This window comes from Thunnus maccoyii, chromosome 6 (genome assembly GCF_910596095.1).
Source record: "Thunnus maccoyii chromosome 6, fThuMac1.1, whole genome shotgun sequence".
Lineage (NCBI taxonomy): Eukaryota > Metazoa > Chordata > Actinopteri > Scombriformes > Scombridae > Thunnus > Thunnus maccoyii.
In genome coordinates this window covers 24,857,964-24,873,483 of record NC_056538.1, presented here as the reverse complement: position 1 = coordinate 24,873,483, position 15,520 = coordinate 24,857,964, and the positions used below count along the sequence as shown (strand labels likewise).

At 41.0% G+C, this 15,520-nt stretch overlaps 1 protein-coding gene across 12 annotated transcripts in view; it reads left to right on the top strand.

The window, feature by feature from the left end:
• robo2 (roundabout, axon guidance receptor, homolog 2 (Drosophila)) overlaps positions 1-15,520 on the top strand; it is a 343,264-nt gene that overhangs the window by 281,382 nt on the left and 46,362 nt on the right. For 9 of the 12 annotated variants that reach the window (XM_042413857.1, XM_042413864.1, XM_042413860.1 and 6 more), the window contains 5 exons: positions 119-276; positions 533-653; positions 1,274-1,412; positions 10,458-10,594; positions 11,791-11,802. In XM_042413857.1, coding sequence (XP_042269791.1) covers positions 119-276; positions 533-653; positions 1,274-1,412; positions 10,458-10,594; positions 11,791-11,802 — 567 coding nt within the window. The remainder of the gene's footprint in view (positions 1-118; positions 277-532; positions 654-1,273; positions 1,413-10,457; positions 10,595-11,790; positions 11,803-15,520) is intronic. The other 3 variants (XM_042413867.1, XM_042413866.1, XM_042413859.1) reach the window with 1 other exon arrangement.

Here is a 15,520-nt window from a genome sequence, read left to right as displayed (position 1 = left end):
TAATACATTAGAAGAAATGTTATAATGGTGATTTAAATATTCAAGAATTCATGAGCGGTATGCTGCTAAGTTATGTGAAATGAGCACTTGCTGAACCTTTCCTTCTTTTCTCCCTCAGTGCTGCGAGATGACTTCAGACAAAACCCTACAGACGTCGTGGTGGCAGCAGGAGAGCCAGCAATCCTTGAGTGTGTTCCTCCCAGAGGCCATCCTGAACCCACCATCTACTGGAAGAAAGACAAAGTGCGAATTGAGGACAAAGATGACAGGATCACTGTGAGTGCTATTACCGTCTGTTTTAATAAGTGGACTGATTAGGCACTGTGACAGTTTATTGTCAGCTTTATTTTTAGTGTCTAGGCAAATAGGAAAAATGCTTTTGCACACCACAACAGTGGTGGGCTGCAATCCCCAGCGGTGTTGCTTCTGGGATGGGTCAATTAGAAAAGGGAAGAAAGTTGGGAGAGGGGAAAAAAAGAGGCAGAAAGTATTATTTGCGTAATGTATAATGTGTTTTTTTTTCCTGACTTAGATTCGAGGAGGGAAGCTAATGATCTCCAACACAAGAAAGAGTGATGCTGGCATGTACATCTGTGTGGGTACCAACATGGTTGGAGAAAGGGACAGCGAGACAGCACAAGTCACTGTGTTTGGTAAGCTTTTTCTGTTTTTCCTCAGTGATGTAGCAGGGGGGCCCCATTACTGTATATTGTCAGTTAGTATAAAATTCTCAATATGGGAAATGTCTCAAATGTACGTTCAGCTCAAACATGGTCATACTTATGAGGAAAGTGCTTTCTTAGTTGAATTTAAATTCCTGGTGATCATGGTTTTTGGTGCAGTCTGCCTACTAAACTACTCACAGTCTAAAGCACATTTACTGGGCAACACATTTGATACTTAGTCATTAAACTGTCATGTTACAGAGTCAGGATAAAATATAATGAATAGGTTAGCTGTATAAACCTCAGTTTCTATATTTCCAAAGCGAACAAGGAACCAGTAATAAGTTTAGTCATTGCCTTAGTGCCATTACTGTATATCTTCAACCATATAATAATCATAGAGGAGATCACAGATGATCATAGAGTGCTAATGAACAGAAAAGAGAATGACAGGGATGAAAATGATGAGTAAATAGAGGTAGTCATTCTATAACAAGAGGCCATTTAGTGGAATAAGTACCTGTACTGTACATTCATGCACTGACATAAACTCTGAATTAATTATAGTATGAAGTCATTCATTTCTATCCTCTGTGCCCAACCCGCAGAGCGACCAACCTTCCTCCGGAGGCCGATCAACCAGGTGGTCCTGGAAGAGGAGACGGTGGAGTTTCGCTGCCAGGTACAAGGAGATCCCCAACCCAATGTACGCTGGAGGAAAGATGATGTCGATGTTCCTCGTGGAAGGTATGCACATCTATAAAATTATTCTGAGTGAAGAAAAATTCCTCCTTAAGGTGATAAAGCGATGGCTCACAGGAGCAGGAACATTTCACCCTACCTCTGTGTTAAGGACATGAGCAACCGGTTTTTAGAGTGTGTGCCTCAGTACATACTACTATATGTGTGTAGTACTGATGTGACAGGCTGCACTTAATGCAAAGGAGCACTGGAGGCATTGATGTCAATCTGAGTGACTGTTTCAAACTAATGATAACTCACACTGCCAGCTCCCACCTGGCCCTGCTGCCAGGGGGCATTAAATAGCCCTATTAGGCTGTACACAATACACATTACACATTCTGGATGAAGTGACTCCACCCCTGGGTGCCCCAGAAGACAGTTCCCACAGCCATAACAGGGGATGACAGTGTCTAACGTCAAGAAAGGGGTCTGCATGAAGACAAACAGATATTGAGCTAAACAATTAAAATTGAGTGACAAGGTAAGTGTGCAGGGAGGCTTAAAGGGGGACATTTAGAAGAGCAGAAAATTCTGTCATGTTGCAGGGCAGACAGGTAGAGACAGAGAAGGATAGAATGACAGCAGATACGAGGAGACAGAATATAGCAGCTGACGTGACCCTCAAGTGTCTGTGTACAGGTGCAGCTGCTCAGGTGAAACCTTGGCACAGACACCTCAGAAACCTGGAAGATAATCACTCTCTCCCATATACATTTAACCCCATTCAGTCTGTATACCCTCACTGACATGTCACATGTGTTCACTCACACTGGAACAAACAGAGGCTGATGTAAGAAAAAGCAATAAAAGCCTGTAATTTACCAAGGCATACTAGCGCCATTGCCAGCTATAGTCTGTTTGACTTCCTGTAAAAAGCGACTGATGATATAGTGATACTGTTCTTGTTTGGTCCTGCATGTCGGCCTGTTCTTCACCATGAGTCACTGGACTAGCAGTCAACGGCAGTGTCGTTGTCAGGAGTGGACTTCAAAGAGACTAGCGTTCTGTCCCCAGCCAGCAGGCCAGTCACACATTGCTTGGATCACCTCATAAAACATACACTCAGTGGACCTGACATCTCTCAAGGCTAGCTGCAGAGCTGAGCGTGGGCGGGTTGTTTGTGTCTGATAAGGATTTGGTTCACTGGGCAGTGGGACATAAGCACCGTGCCAAAGCAAACACATAAAAGTGTTTCACTCATGTCTTTGATAGAGAGTTGGCTCCGGAAATGAGTTCATTTTGTACACTAATTAACAGATTTATAACGGAGTAGGATGAGTGTCATGTGCCTGCGTCCTCTTTAACTGTATCATCCCTTTGAAGTTTGGCCTTACTTGGTTGTGGAATAGAGAACTGAATACATGAAAAAAAATACTTCTGAATTAATAAAAGATAAATATCGCAGTTTTTCTAATTACAATGTGCAAGCTTTTGTTTTCCTCACTATATTTAATTTTCCAATTTTTTCTTTGAAGCAGAAAGCAAGCAGGAACACTGCGATATTCTAATTCTGACATTTCCTGCTGCTTTTGTTGCATGCCAAAAAGAAGACTCTTTATATTGTTAAATGATGATCTGTTCCTGTTTTCTCTACTGCTTATCCTCGCTTAATAAACATCAAACAGAGTTTTTCTCTGAATGACAGAGGAATTGTTTAAAATTCCTTATAAGAACAGTTTCCAGTTTGATAACTGACAAGTGCTCTGAAGAAGAAGAAGAATTTAAAACAGTACTTTAGCACAGCCATTGTGTTGTGACACTGTGGGCTGTATTAGTAGTGGTCTTCACCACAGGAATGAAAGACTGCTAAAGATCAAGCACTTCTATATGCAGCGGGGAGGGGTCTTTGCTTTTTATCTGAAAAGGTTAGACTCTCCTTATTATTATGATAAGCCGTAGAAAGAGAGACTTAGTGAGACCACTCCTTCTTTACCATCAAAATGTTTCAACTTGTCTTTATTGGTGCCTTTACACGCGTTGTGCATGCTTGTGTCTCTCTGTGGGTGTTTGTGCGTGTGTAACTTTTATACTGGGAAGAAGGGAAATGGAGCCTCAGCTGAGTAAACAGGTCTTTAATATGCTCAGTGGCTCCAGCAGCCTCCCAGGCAAACACACGCACACTGGCACATAGACATAAAGCACGCCAGGATGGCACTGGCTTCAGTCTCTGTGGGATAGAGCCGCAGATAGAAACAGCAGAAGAATGGTTTCAATTAAACAATGGTGCTGCTCTTTTACCTCAATGTAGGTGGTTTACTGTGTTTGTATAAAGCAAAATTTAGAAAGTAAAATCACCAAACAGTCTTATCTACGCCAGGACACTTGGTATGATTCAATAAAATAGGCCAGTCCCATATTTCTTTCAGTATACGTTATAATTAGAACTCCCTGGAGATTTCCCTGTGAAACCATTAAAATTACAGTTTGGCACATGTCAGAGTAAATATCTATAAATGGTAAATTAAAATGTCAAGTAACAACAGATGCATTATTACTGCTGGTGTATTAATTATAAATGGGAATTATGATGTTTAGGTGAAAATATTTAGGTTAAGTTATTTTATATGACCTGCTTAAAGCACTGTGGCATTCATATTTCTTTTTGCATGTTATGGTGCACAGCCCTATTAAAGACTTAGTACTTAACCTTAAATCCTATTTGTAGTACACACTTGTAGCTATCTTCGCACGAATTTTAAATTTACATAAGCCCTGTTCAGACAGGATTAATATTCCAGGGGGAGGGGAAGGGGGCAAATAAAATATTTGACTCAGTAACAAAGCCCATCCTTCGGACCACATTTCACACAATGTTAAAACTTTGGTTCTTAAATAGAGAAAGATCTCAAATTCTCAAATAAGTTCAAATTATTAGTGCTTTTTTTTAATATTGTTTAATAAAATAATTATTAAACGGTTCTCTCTGAATTCTTATTATACCTTTACAGTAAGAAAGGGACTGGAGTATGTGAGGTGATGATAGTGTTAAATACATGTGGTACACTACACATACAATTAGTTATAGGATGGCAGACTACCCAAGACAGAATAATTACCTGTAGCTGAAATTAGATCAGCCCATTTAACTGTAAGAGCTTGCGGGTTCTTACTCTTGTAATGGCTTTTCTTTTCTATGTCCTCCATTTTCACAAAGAACTCAGAAGTATGCACTGAGCTAATGAAACTCTAAAACACAAGGTGTCTCTCAGGACGGGACCTAAATTACAAGAGAACCAATAACTGTGCCGAAAAACAGTAGGTAATTGGGGCTTTAATTATAACTGGGGTAGTAGGAGAAATATCAGGCATATGCACTCTAGGCAATATTTAAATCACTGACCAGCACCTGTAATATTAAAATCACCAAAACTTCCCCAGAGAAAGAAATCCGGTCATATTGGGGCTCATTCTTTTTTACCAATATAAATAAGATTAGATTCAGATGGTAGAGTATAGTGCCTTCCCAGGAGAAAATCTTTGGCATGTGACTTCAAACAGCTGGATTGGATCATGTCTGCCAAAATACTGTGAGAACATATACATATGCACAATATACATTTAGCATCCACATCCTTTAACTCAGTTATCCAACTTTATTCAGGTTATAATTAATTATAAAAATGCTATTTACAAACCAATTTGTAAGAATGTCTGTGTTTGGATGAATATCAGTATCAGAGTAATATCTCTGTCAAGCATCTCTGCAGAATATTGGAGAAGGAACACAATAGCTGCTCCCAAATCAGAGAGCCGGGAGAGGAGTACTAGAGAGTTTTATGTCTCCAAATGGAGGGGATTCTGCTGTAGTATATGAATCTCAGTGAAAAGACTTGGGCAGTGTGAGTTATCTCCCACTGCCTACCAGCTCTGTGTGTGGCCTACGTCTTTTCCTCCTTTGGTTTCCCTCTCCCTCCTCATTTGCTCTGGACCTTCGTGCCCTCTCCTGTGCCTTATCAGAGCCCCTTTGGTCTTGCAGTCCATCTGTATTCAGACCCCCTGTCCCCGTTGACCTCTACCGCACAGCCCCCTGCAACATTCAGCAGAAAAGCTTTTCTTTCTGGCTCAATCCCCTCGCGGTGTTTGTGTGGTGTGTGTGTGTGCGTGTGTGTGTGTGTATGATAGAGGTGTGTGGGTCATTCTATTTGAGAGAGCTGTTAAAGCTAGTGTGACAGGAGCGCCTGTGTTATGCTGACCGTCCAGTTTCAGTGATTTCTCACCTCCGCAACTCAGCAGAATGAAAAGACGGCAGGCTATGGTTCCTGTCTCCATTACTTCCCTTGATATATACAGTAAGTGGATACATCTGGTATTTATGAGTGTGCATGTGTAAGTGGGTTGGTGAGTGAGATGGCAGTGGGATGAAATGGAGTATATTTTAATCTTTAAGGGTTACTGACACTGATTGTGTCAACAACAAAGTCAGCATAATAAAATACTATATTTTAAACAATATAGGAAATATGATTTTGGATTAATTAGGAAGCTGGCAATTAATTATTCATTACACATCAAAGCTTTACTGTCACAGAATGGAAAGACACTCCTATGCCTGCTTCACTGAGTAATGAAAGCACAATTGAATATCTCAGCAAGAATGTGTGCATCTTTTGTTCTTTACACACACTCACAGAGAGAGAAAGAAAGAATAACACTGGCTTTGCTGTGTCTTTTTTCCTTACTCTATCTGCAACATTTTCCAGTGCAGCCATGGCGTCTGCTCCACAAACCACTTCGACTAAGTAAAGACTGCACCAGACTGCATCTCCAAAGAACGCCACCATTGCAGTGCCACTCTGGCCCTGATTAGAAGTAGCTCTTTCAAAGGCAATTTTAGGATCAAACCCCCTGCACAAACCCCCCTGCCTAACCATAGGCATTGAGATCCTGCCAAACTGATCTTTGATTAATGCGGGATAACGTGATGAATGTCAGGCGAACTGTTGGGAATGTTCTGACTCTGCTAAGGAATGAGAGGCGCCAAACGGACATGGAGCTCTGGCTAAGGGTCTTACAGAAAGAAGATGAGAAGCGATAGCGGATAATTGACTCCCTCTCATGGGTGACAGGGCCTGGACAGGTAGGACTCCAGCTTCTTTGATCAGGATGAGGTAAAGTAGCAGTCAGATGGTGTGAAACTGGATCCGACTGTCAGAATGAAATGGAGCAGAGAGGGGACTTTGTGTCAGAGCGGTCAGGCCAGAGAGCAGGCTGGAATTAGTCCTCTACTGTATCTTGAGTCTGACTCTTTTGCTCGGAATTGGCACACAACCCTTCTACCAACTGTCGGTCCCGTTCACATGTACACACAGAGGAGAGGCAGATAAGATCCTCTCAGGTTGAGTCATTTTGTGGAGAACTGTATACATGCACATTCAGTCGTCCACACAAGAGAGATAAGATTCTCTTAATGTGAGTGAATTGGCACAAATCTGAAGGTGGAACACGGGTGAGTGTGTTCCTGACAGACAGTTTAAAGGCAAATCCTCTACGATGATCTAGAGGATTTTTTTTTTTTTTTTTTTAGATGTAATTCCTTTAAAGTGTGTCCAATAAAGTTTTCATCTCTGCACAGCCTTCTCCGTGCAACAAACACATCAGGTTGACAACCCAGAAAAATGCTGCTTTGTCTTGGCATTTGCTTACATTCCCATCACTCCTCATCTCCCTGCAGAGTGAATGACTCTGCACATGTGTGGATATGTGTTGGATGATTGTATACTTTGTTCTCTGTGTGAGCGTGTGTGTACAGTGTACTTCTTTTGGAGGGGGGGGGTTGAAAGGAAGGGAGAGTCCAGCAGGGTGAACTTGGCTCTCCCATCCTCTTCACAGCCCTTCTACATGTGCAATTACATTCCTCTCCTAATAGAGAACAGAGCTCTACCCCAATCCAGTTTCAATAAAGAGCTACTGTTTCCTTGCTGTGTGTACTTGTATGTGTGTGTGGCCACAACTACCTCTTATCCCTGAGCATTTCCACTCATCTTGTCATCTAGGCTGATTCCATATAGGAAGTTGATTACAGATTGATTGGGCTCATGTTTCCCTCTAATAAGTCCTGGACCAGCCTGAGGTTCTGTTTTGAGATATTGATGGAGACGGGACCAAGAACAATAAGCATGTTGTCCCGTATGTGCATATGTGGGTTCTCCACACTACAAGGGCCCGGTCATGCAGATGTCAGGCTGTGGGAACCTGTATGTGCAGTTGAACAGTTTGGCTTTCTATGAGTGATGACAATATGTGATGACAATATTTGTATCCCTGATGCCTGAACTTAACATAAATGTGATTATTATCTAGTTATCACTTCAGCTACTAACTTTTAGGTATGTTTGCTGATAGCTAGCTTTGGCACCTAGCTGGTTAATAATATCTAGATTTGTTCTACGTCCTTGGAGGAAATTTTAACCCAATAGCTCTGTAACCTCATACTCCAGCATCTGTTTTAGCTGTGCTAGTGTCATGGCTCTATGGATGGCAATGTCACTCTGTTGGTCGTTCAGTCAGTCTAACACTTTGGTCCAAATGGAAATATCTCTACAACTATTTGTTGGATTGCCATGCAAATTGTTAGAGAACATTAATGATGCCCAAAGAATGAATTCTATTGACTTTTTGATTAATTTAGCACCATCATCAGGTCAAAAATTTCAATTTGTCCAATACTTTATGACTAAATATTTGCAAAACTAATAAGCCTCACAGAGCTGCTAGCATGGCTGTAGGCATGTTTTTACAATATTTTAATGAAAAGCTTGCTAAAGATCATCTATGTGCTGCTTTTGTATCTCATTAAAAACATGACTTTTGACTCATGAGACTGGAAGGAAAATAACACTGGATTGCATGCATATTTTTTACCTCTACAACTAGATTGGAGCTTGAATAAGCCAAAACATGTTGCAAAAATAGGGTTTTAGCAATCAATGTCTTAAGTGAAACATTGGCTTCCCTCTTTGTTGACACAGAGTTGGTTAGGGTAGGTTGAGAATACTGGGAACAAAGCCCTGACTGACTAACTAAGCCCTGACTTGTCCCTGTCACTCTTATCTTTATCTCCATCTCCTCTTATAAGTCAGAAGTTCATTTTATGCTACCCATCCTAACTGGATGGCAGGTTGTTGGATGATGTTCTTTCTGTTAGCTTGTTTGTTTCTCATCTGACAGCGGGCTTGTTCCATAAGGTGCTGTCTCATTCTCGTGGATGCCACTCACTCGGTTTCAACAATAAATGCTTTCTTCATGTCCCCCACCATTACCTGAACTGTACATCCCCTCTCTCTAGAACAAAGCATTCAGTCATGACTCAGTCAAATAATCATTATGGCTCCTTAAGTACCTGTGTGGAAAGGTGGAACTGGCAGTCAGAGTTGAGGAATGTGCTTCAATAAAGCTGCCTTTGAATGCTTGCTCAGGAAATGTCATAACAGCAGGCGAAAAAAATAAGACATGGATAGACAGGACAGATTAGTTTTCCAGCTGCCAGTGGCAAGCAGTCATCGGTACCTGATGGTGGAGTAGGGGTCTTTCCCATTCCGAGATAAATTGACCATAGCATACTGTTACCTTAAAGTCACTTAGAAAGTATTGCTATAAACCATATTTTGTTGTTATATCTAATTGTCCGATGAATTATCCACGGTAAACAGTTAACCTTTTTGTGTTATTGAGAACTGAAGAGAACAAAACCAAAAATGAATATAATAGCTTACTCCTCTGTGCCATAGACCTCTATTGTCATCCAAAACCTATTAAAAACACATAAAAGAGTCATACTGTTGCACTGGGTGGCAGATTTCTTCATTACAGTGAACACAGCAAGCAAAGTTTATTCAGAAACAACTCTGTGACTGCACTTTTGATCTCTGAAGAGTTAGCTCTTTGTTGGGAAGACGTCGCCGTGCACAGTTCTTTTATGTATTTTTAATAGTTGTTAGATGGCAAGTTCGGAGTTTTATGGCACAGAGGTATAAGCTACAATAAAAAAAGATAAAACAATGTCAGGCCTTCTTTTAAGCCTTTATGTGCGTCTGAATTTTTTTACTTTAGGGACTCCAAGTGGTTGCATAAAAAGGGCGCAGTGGCAGACCGCAATGCATAAATTGAAAGGCTGAAAGCAATACATCGACTTCAGTGAATTTCACCTGGATTTTCACATTTCTCTACAAACTAGTCATTTCAAATATTTGATTATCATATACAAGTTATGTATACACAGTGGTTTTTAAAGGGGCAAACATGGAATCAAGCTCTAATAGAGTTGTTCTCTATCTGTTCATCTCAACTCTGTTCTCAGTGTTTGTGAGTGACAGACTGTGGACAGCAGACGGTTGTCAGGCTGACAGACCTCCATCACATAGCCCCACCACCCCCACCACTACAGTGCATGCTACTCATGCACTGCCAGGACAGAAACCCCTCTAAATTACAGACTGGAATAACAAACCAGACCAGCATCATGCTCATCAACTGTCATAACTGTCATAATTCATACAGGTCTAGGCACACATATGAACATTTGCAAACACATAAACACAAACTCTTGATTACTGCAGAGGATCTGGAAGTAGAGACTACTTGCTACTTGCTTTAGCATAGTTGCTATGTGGATTCAGTTAGTTAAAATCCCTCACAATAACTTGTTCCATGTTGAAGCATTGCACCTGTACGTTCATACACTAGAACAGGTGTTCTAACGCACACACACACACACTTAGCTCTGGATGTGGTTAAAAACACAGATAAACATTTAATGAGCATTGAACAACTTTCGAGGGTTCCAACTGAAGGCGCACCTCTCTGTGTACTGTGTGTCATTGTTGAATAATTGATCCTCCTCCTTGCAATCTCCATTTGTCAGAAAGAACAGTACGGTGTATCTCTCCAAGAGAAAATACACTTCATGGCTACTGCTAGACAGCTCAACAGGCATGGGTGAAATACTGAAGCATTTGTAACTTGTCACAGGGTTTTATCTGAATTTATAGTATTTGTATTTAATGCTGAACAGGCAACTTGAATTTCATGATGTTATATCTTTGCCGACAGGTATGAGATCAAGTATGACAAGGACGACTACGTGCTGAGAGTGAAGAAGGCTTCCATTAACGACGAGGGCACGTTCACCTGTGTGGCAGAAAACCGTGTGGGCAAGCTGGAGGCCTCTGCCACTCTCACAGTCAGAGGTACAAAACACCTTTGTTCTTTTCTTTTTTCACATTAGTTAGCACATAAGAACACATAGAGAAGGCATGGACCACTGAGGCCACATATGAGGTTTAGATTGGCAGTGTACTCCACAGGGTCCCTTTTACACAAATGGAAATCCAGAATGCTGACTCCCACAGCCAAGAGAGATGTAGACAGTCCATGAATCTGTTTACTATTATTTACATTTCCAAGTGCAGCGTCGACACACTCTGCCACCCTCCCCCCGTCGCGGTGGTCTGCTAGCCATGCTACCCTCCATGCTGTAACCGCCCAGTCAGCAAAGCCATTTCACAGATTACTGGTGCACACCGCCAGTCCCACACCTGGGGTTTGCAAGGTTAATAAAAACATTCTAACCATAATTCTCCCTATTTTCACCACTCTTCTTCCCATTAAACCCAAGTGTTTAAGGTCTCTGTGGAGCCCTTTAAAGTGACGCAGGGGGCCAGCACGAGGTAAAACAAGGTCTTTTTGGAAGCAGGGTTTGTGAGAGTAGCATCTTAGTGTTTTACTTGATGTTGAAGACACATACAGTAACACAGAGGAGACACTGGAGAACCACTACCTGAACCATCTCTTCTGCATAGAGTGTGGGGTTTCAGAAGATGCACTCTCTGGATGTAACACATGTACTGCCTTTACTTAGTCTTTGAAATCTTTTTTTGCTCTCTCTCTTCCTCTTGCTCTCCTTTTTCTGCTCTATCCATCAGCACCAGTGACAAACACACCTTCTCCATGCTATTACAAACATACACCACCTGTAGAATTGTCGATTTCATTAATGCAGACAGAGGAGGTCCAGTGGTCTATTTGTCCCTGAAGAGCAGAGATGGCTGCCTCCACAGAAATTTGAATGCAATTGAAGACTTTTGGCCACCAGGGGGCGCTCATACCAGACTTCCTTTATCAGGGGTCTCAGAATCAGAGACATTGATTTCATCAATAAAACTGTCCAGTGGACAAAAGCTATTGAATCTTCTCTGTCATGCTTACCCTGTGCCAGAAATGTGTTGGCCCCAACACAACATGCCATTCATTCTGACTTTTATTTCTTTTTTTGTCTTATTTTATTGTGTTTGTTCTGTTCCCCCTCTGTTGTTTTATATGTTTGTGTGTCTGTGTCTTAATTTGTTTCTTTTGTGTATCCACTCCTCCATTGTTGTGTCTCCAGATCGCAATGTCGGTAAGTACCATCCTTCTGATTTGATTCCATCCTGCATGCCCCCTCCATACACCCTACTGCATCTGACTGCTTGACAATCAGTTACCATTGCTTTAACATTACTGTATTTGACTAACACAAGTGTTACATCACATTGTGTACCCTCAGAATTATTCTTTACAAACAGTTGTGTATTCTTGTCACAGTTCTACCTGGATTACTAACATAAGAAAACACTAATGGCCTATTACACCAGGTCTGCCTGTTGATTGAATATGATGCATACCCAGTCTGATAAATCTAGCCAGCTGCACTTACTTTGTTTGCAGCAACTTGCAGAACTCAAAGACAAAGCTTCAAGGGAACATTTTAATTTCATATGGCTTCTACATTTGCTGAGTATCCATATTTCTTCTGAATTTAATCAATTAAATACTTAGAACGTATTTCAAATGTACAGTATGTCAACAAACTACATCATTATTCATGTGAAAGTAATCAATCTGTAAATTTAACAGTGTAAACAAGAGCCACAAAATATACCAAATAGTTGTCTTTGCCAATAACTGTCAGTTGATGGAACTGGTAGTTTTCGACATATGCTACAGCTCAGATTTATCATGTATAGTTGCTCAAAGTTTCCATCACCAGTCAAACTGAAGGCTTTTTAGACTCTAGACCCTGGCAGTCTGATAGTCTCAGACATTGTCATCTCATATGGTCCCGGACGTGTTTAACTTGCAAGTCTCGAGGCCATCTGTGGATTTTTGGAACACAAAGCTGAGATCTGTTTGTTTTGGACATGCTTCTTTCCTTCTGAGCCCCAACATGGAACTGGGAATCTCTTTTTATTTCCCTGCAGATTGTGAAAAGGTCAAGGCAGAACCAAAATTGATACACTTAAGATGTTAAATTGTTTCTGGGAGTGAGTGAAAAAGGGCATCTGAAGAGAAAGGTCTATTTTTTGAGGGCAGAAACAGGAGGAATGCAGGAACAAGAAACATGCGGTAGGACAAAGAAGGGAGAGGAACAGAATGGCAGAAGTGTGTGTCAAGACAGACTTGACTGGCAGAAAAACCCAGACACTGTCTCAGTGGCAGGACTTTGGTTGCCAAAACAGCAGTGGCTGCTCTACGATTGTTAAACTGTCAGCATCCAAGAAGGTGGAGGAAATTACACATTCGCTCTGCCTGTGGGAAGAGACAGTAATTGCCGTCAACTTCTGAATAAAATATGATTGAACGTGGGATTTAAAAGAAATGCTTCTGAGTTTGTGTGCCTGGGTGTACTGAATGGATGTCAGTCTCTCTGTCCATTTGTTATTTTCGCCCTGACTGCTGTTTTATGCTGAGCCCTCTCCAAACCAGTGACCCTCTCTAAACCTGTGACTTGTCATGAATTAAATATGGGTGCCTGACCATGTGTTTCCTTGGGAGGGGACAGGAAGGAGCCTCTCACATGTCACTAAGGGTCTCTGAATCAAAACAGTATAAGTTATCCCTGAGCCATGCTGTGTAAGTTTTTGATCTATGCTTCTCTGTGGGCCTCCCTGTCCTTTTTATGTCCACTCCCCTTGCATTTCCCTTAAATATTTTATTCATTATCAAATGTAATTTAAAAGATAAAAAGTGAGATGGAAAGTAGTACTGCAGGTATAGAATAAGCCCAATATTTAACTCAGGCCACCAGGAAAAGCTAAGCAAACAGAAACTACAGTTTTGGTTTTGTTAAAGAGTGGGGTTATCTTGCAGAGCAATCATATTACAGTCAACTCATAGATATTACAGCTGATGTTTTGACCTTTCTACAGTGGGTTAAACAGCAAAACACAATAGAGGACTTCTTTACTGTTACCAAAAGCCACCACTAATGCCAAGTTGTTGGTTACAGCAACAGTGATTCACAAATAGATTTCTTAATTTCATTAAAGTCTGGTTAAATCTAGCTGAACAACACTTAATCTTTTGACATCCAGCTGCAAACAATCATCCATATAAGAAAAAAAACAATTGTAATTCTCAAAAACATTCACATAACTTAATTCTGTTTGACAGTACTTGCTATGATAAATACAGAGATGAGTTAGGTAAACTCTTGACTATCAATAAAACTGAGTTTATATACCACAAGAGCCTCTGAGAAAGCCAAAGAAGAAAACATTGATGAAGAGAGTGTGAGAATGGACAAGGCCGGCAGTGCAGTGATAAGGACCAGTCTGTAAGGTGTTAAACCGTATTTTTGGTTAGTGGTTAATAATACAGTGTGTGGGATGCAACAGAGCAGAGGAAGAGAAGGGAGGGAACTGAGTCCTTGCCAGAGCATGATTTAGGAGCTCTGTATCAGGCCCGGCATTTTGAGAGCCACAAGATATCCGAGCTGCAGAAGGCCAAACGGGAAGGCTGTAAATCTGTAGCCATCTGTACCATTCCCAACTGTGTGTATCTTTGACAAATACACACCCCCCAAAAAGGGATTACATGTAGAAACCAGCCAAATGGGAAGAGTTTGGCCTTACTGGAACCAGCTGGCTTGTCGGTGAAAGGACTTACAAAGAAATCAAAAGAAACAGAAAGGGGGCAAAATGTTGCATTGCAACAATTAATTTTTTTGTTATAGAATTTTACAGCATTCTATATAAATGTCTGCGGTTTGCATTTTGTTTGTTTAAAGAAATGATTTTTACCACTCATTGTCTGCTCCTATTTGAGGTTACGGCTAGGACTCTGCAGTTTGCTGACATTGATTATCTTTGCAGGAGCCATTTTCCTCCTGTGAGGGAAGCAATGTCCAATCTTGGCAAACATGGCACTTGTCAACTCGGGACCAAGACACCAGTGACAGTCATAGAATAAACAAGGAGAGGTCATGTAGTATATCTCCTCAAGTCAAAGTTCAGACATTTGCAGAGATCAGGTTTCGCAGCTGAGATAATTGTGCTGATGTTCTACAGATACACTTACGATTAGCTTATGGTAACTGTGATTGCAGGTTACTGGTAGTTCATAAAGATAAAATATGAATGGTGGTAAGTTCTTCTTTGCTGTTGTGCTTGATGCTATGTCATCTATATGAAAGACACTATAGTCTTTTATTTATTTGGGATGAAAAAGGAAAATTTTAAATTGATTTGCCAAATAACAACACCTCTGTTGGTGTTAAGTAATAGAGCTCACTGTGGGAAAGGAAACACTCTGTATTCGATTATTATCCCAGCTATGCACCCTGATTCATCAGCCTCTGCTTGTTACTTTTCCTGTGAAAAATCATCATGAATGGTGCTTGAACAAGTAGAAACATTTGGTGTGAAGAAAATGTGGTGTGAAATCATGCCTCCCTAACCTGCTCTCAGAGAATGGTCAGAAAGTGAGGAGAGGCGATACAGCACACCAAAAGAACTTGTATCTCATCTCTAAACCTCTCTCTCTTTGTTATTGAACTGCATCTGTCAAGTCGTCAGTCAGAAATGTCTCTCGGCTGCGGATGTGTGACAACTGGTCTAGCTTCTGATGGAGCCGTGAATATTTACTGAGAAAGCTTCACACTAGGATCTCAAAGTTTGATAGCCTTTCAAGCCTCTTCTGTCTTTCATAGAGAGGTGTTAGCTTGAAGCGTGATAAACACAGAAATAGCCTATCTCTATTCTCCCCTTTTATACAACTTTGATCAGAAGTACTGTGCCCCAAAGATCTGAACTTTTATATGAGATTCATTCTGATACAGACTAAATCTTACATATGGA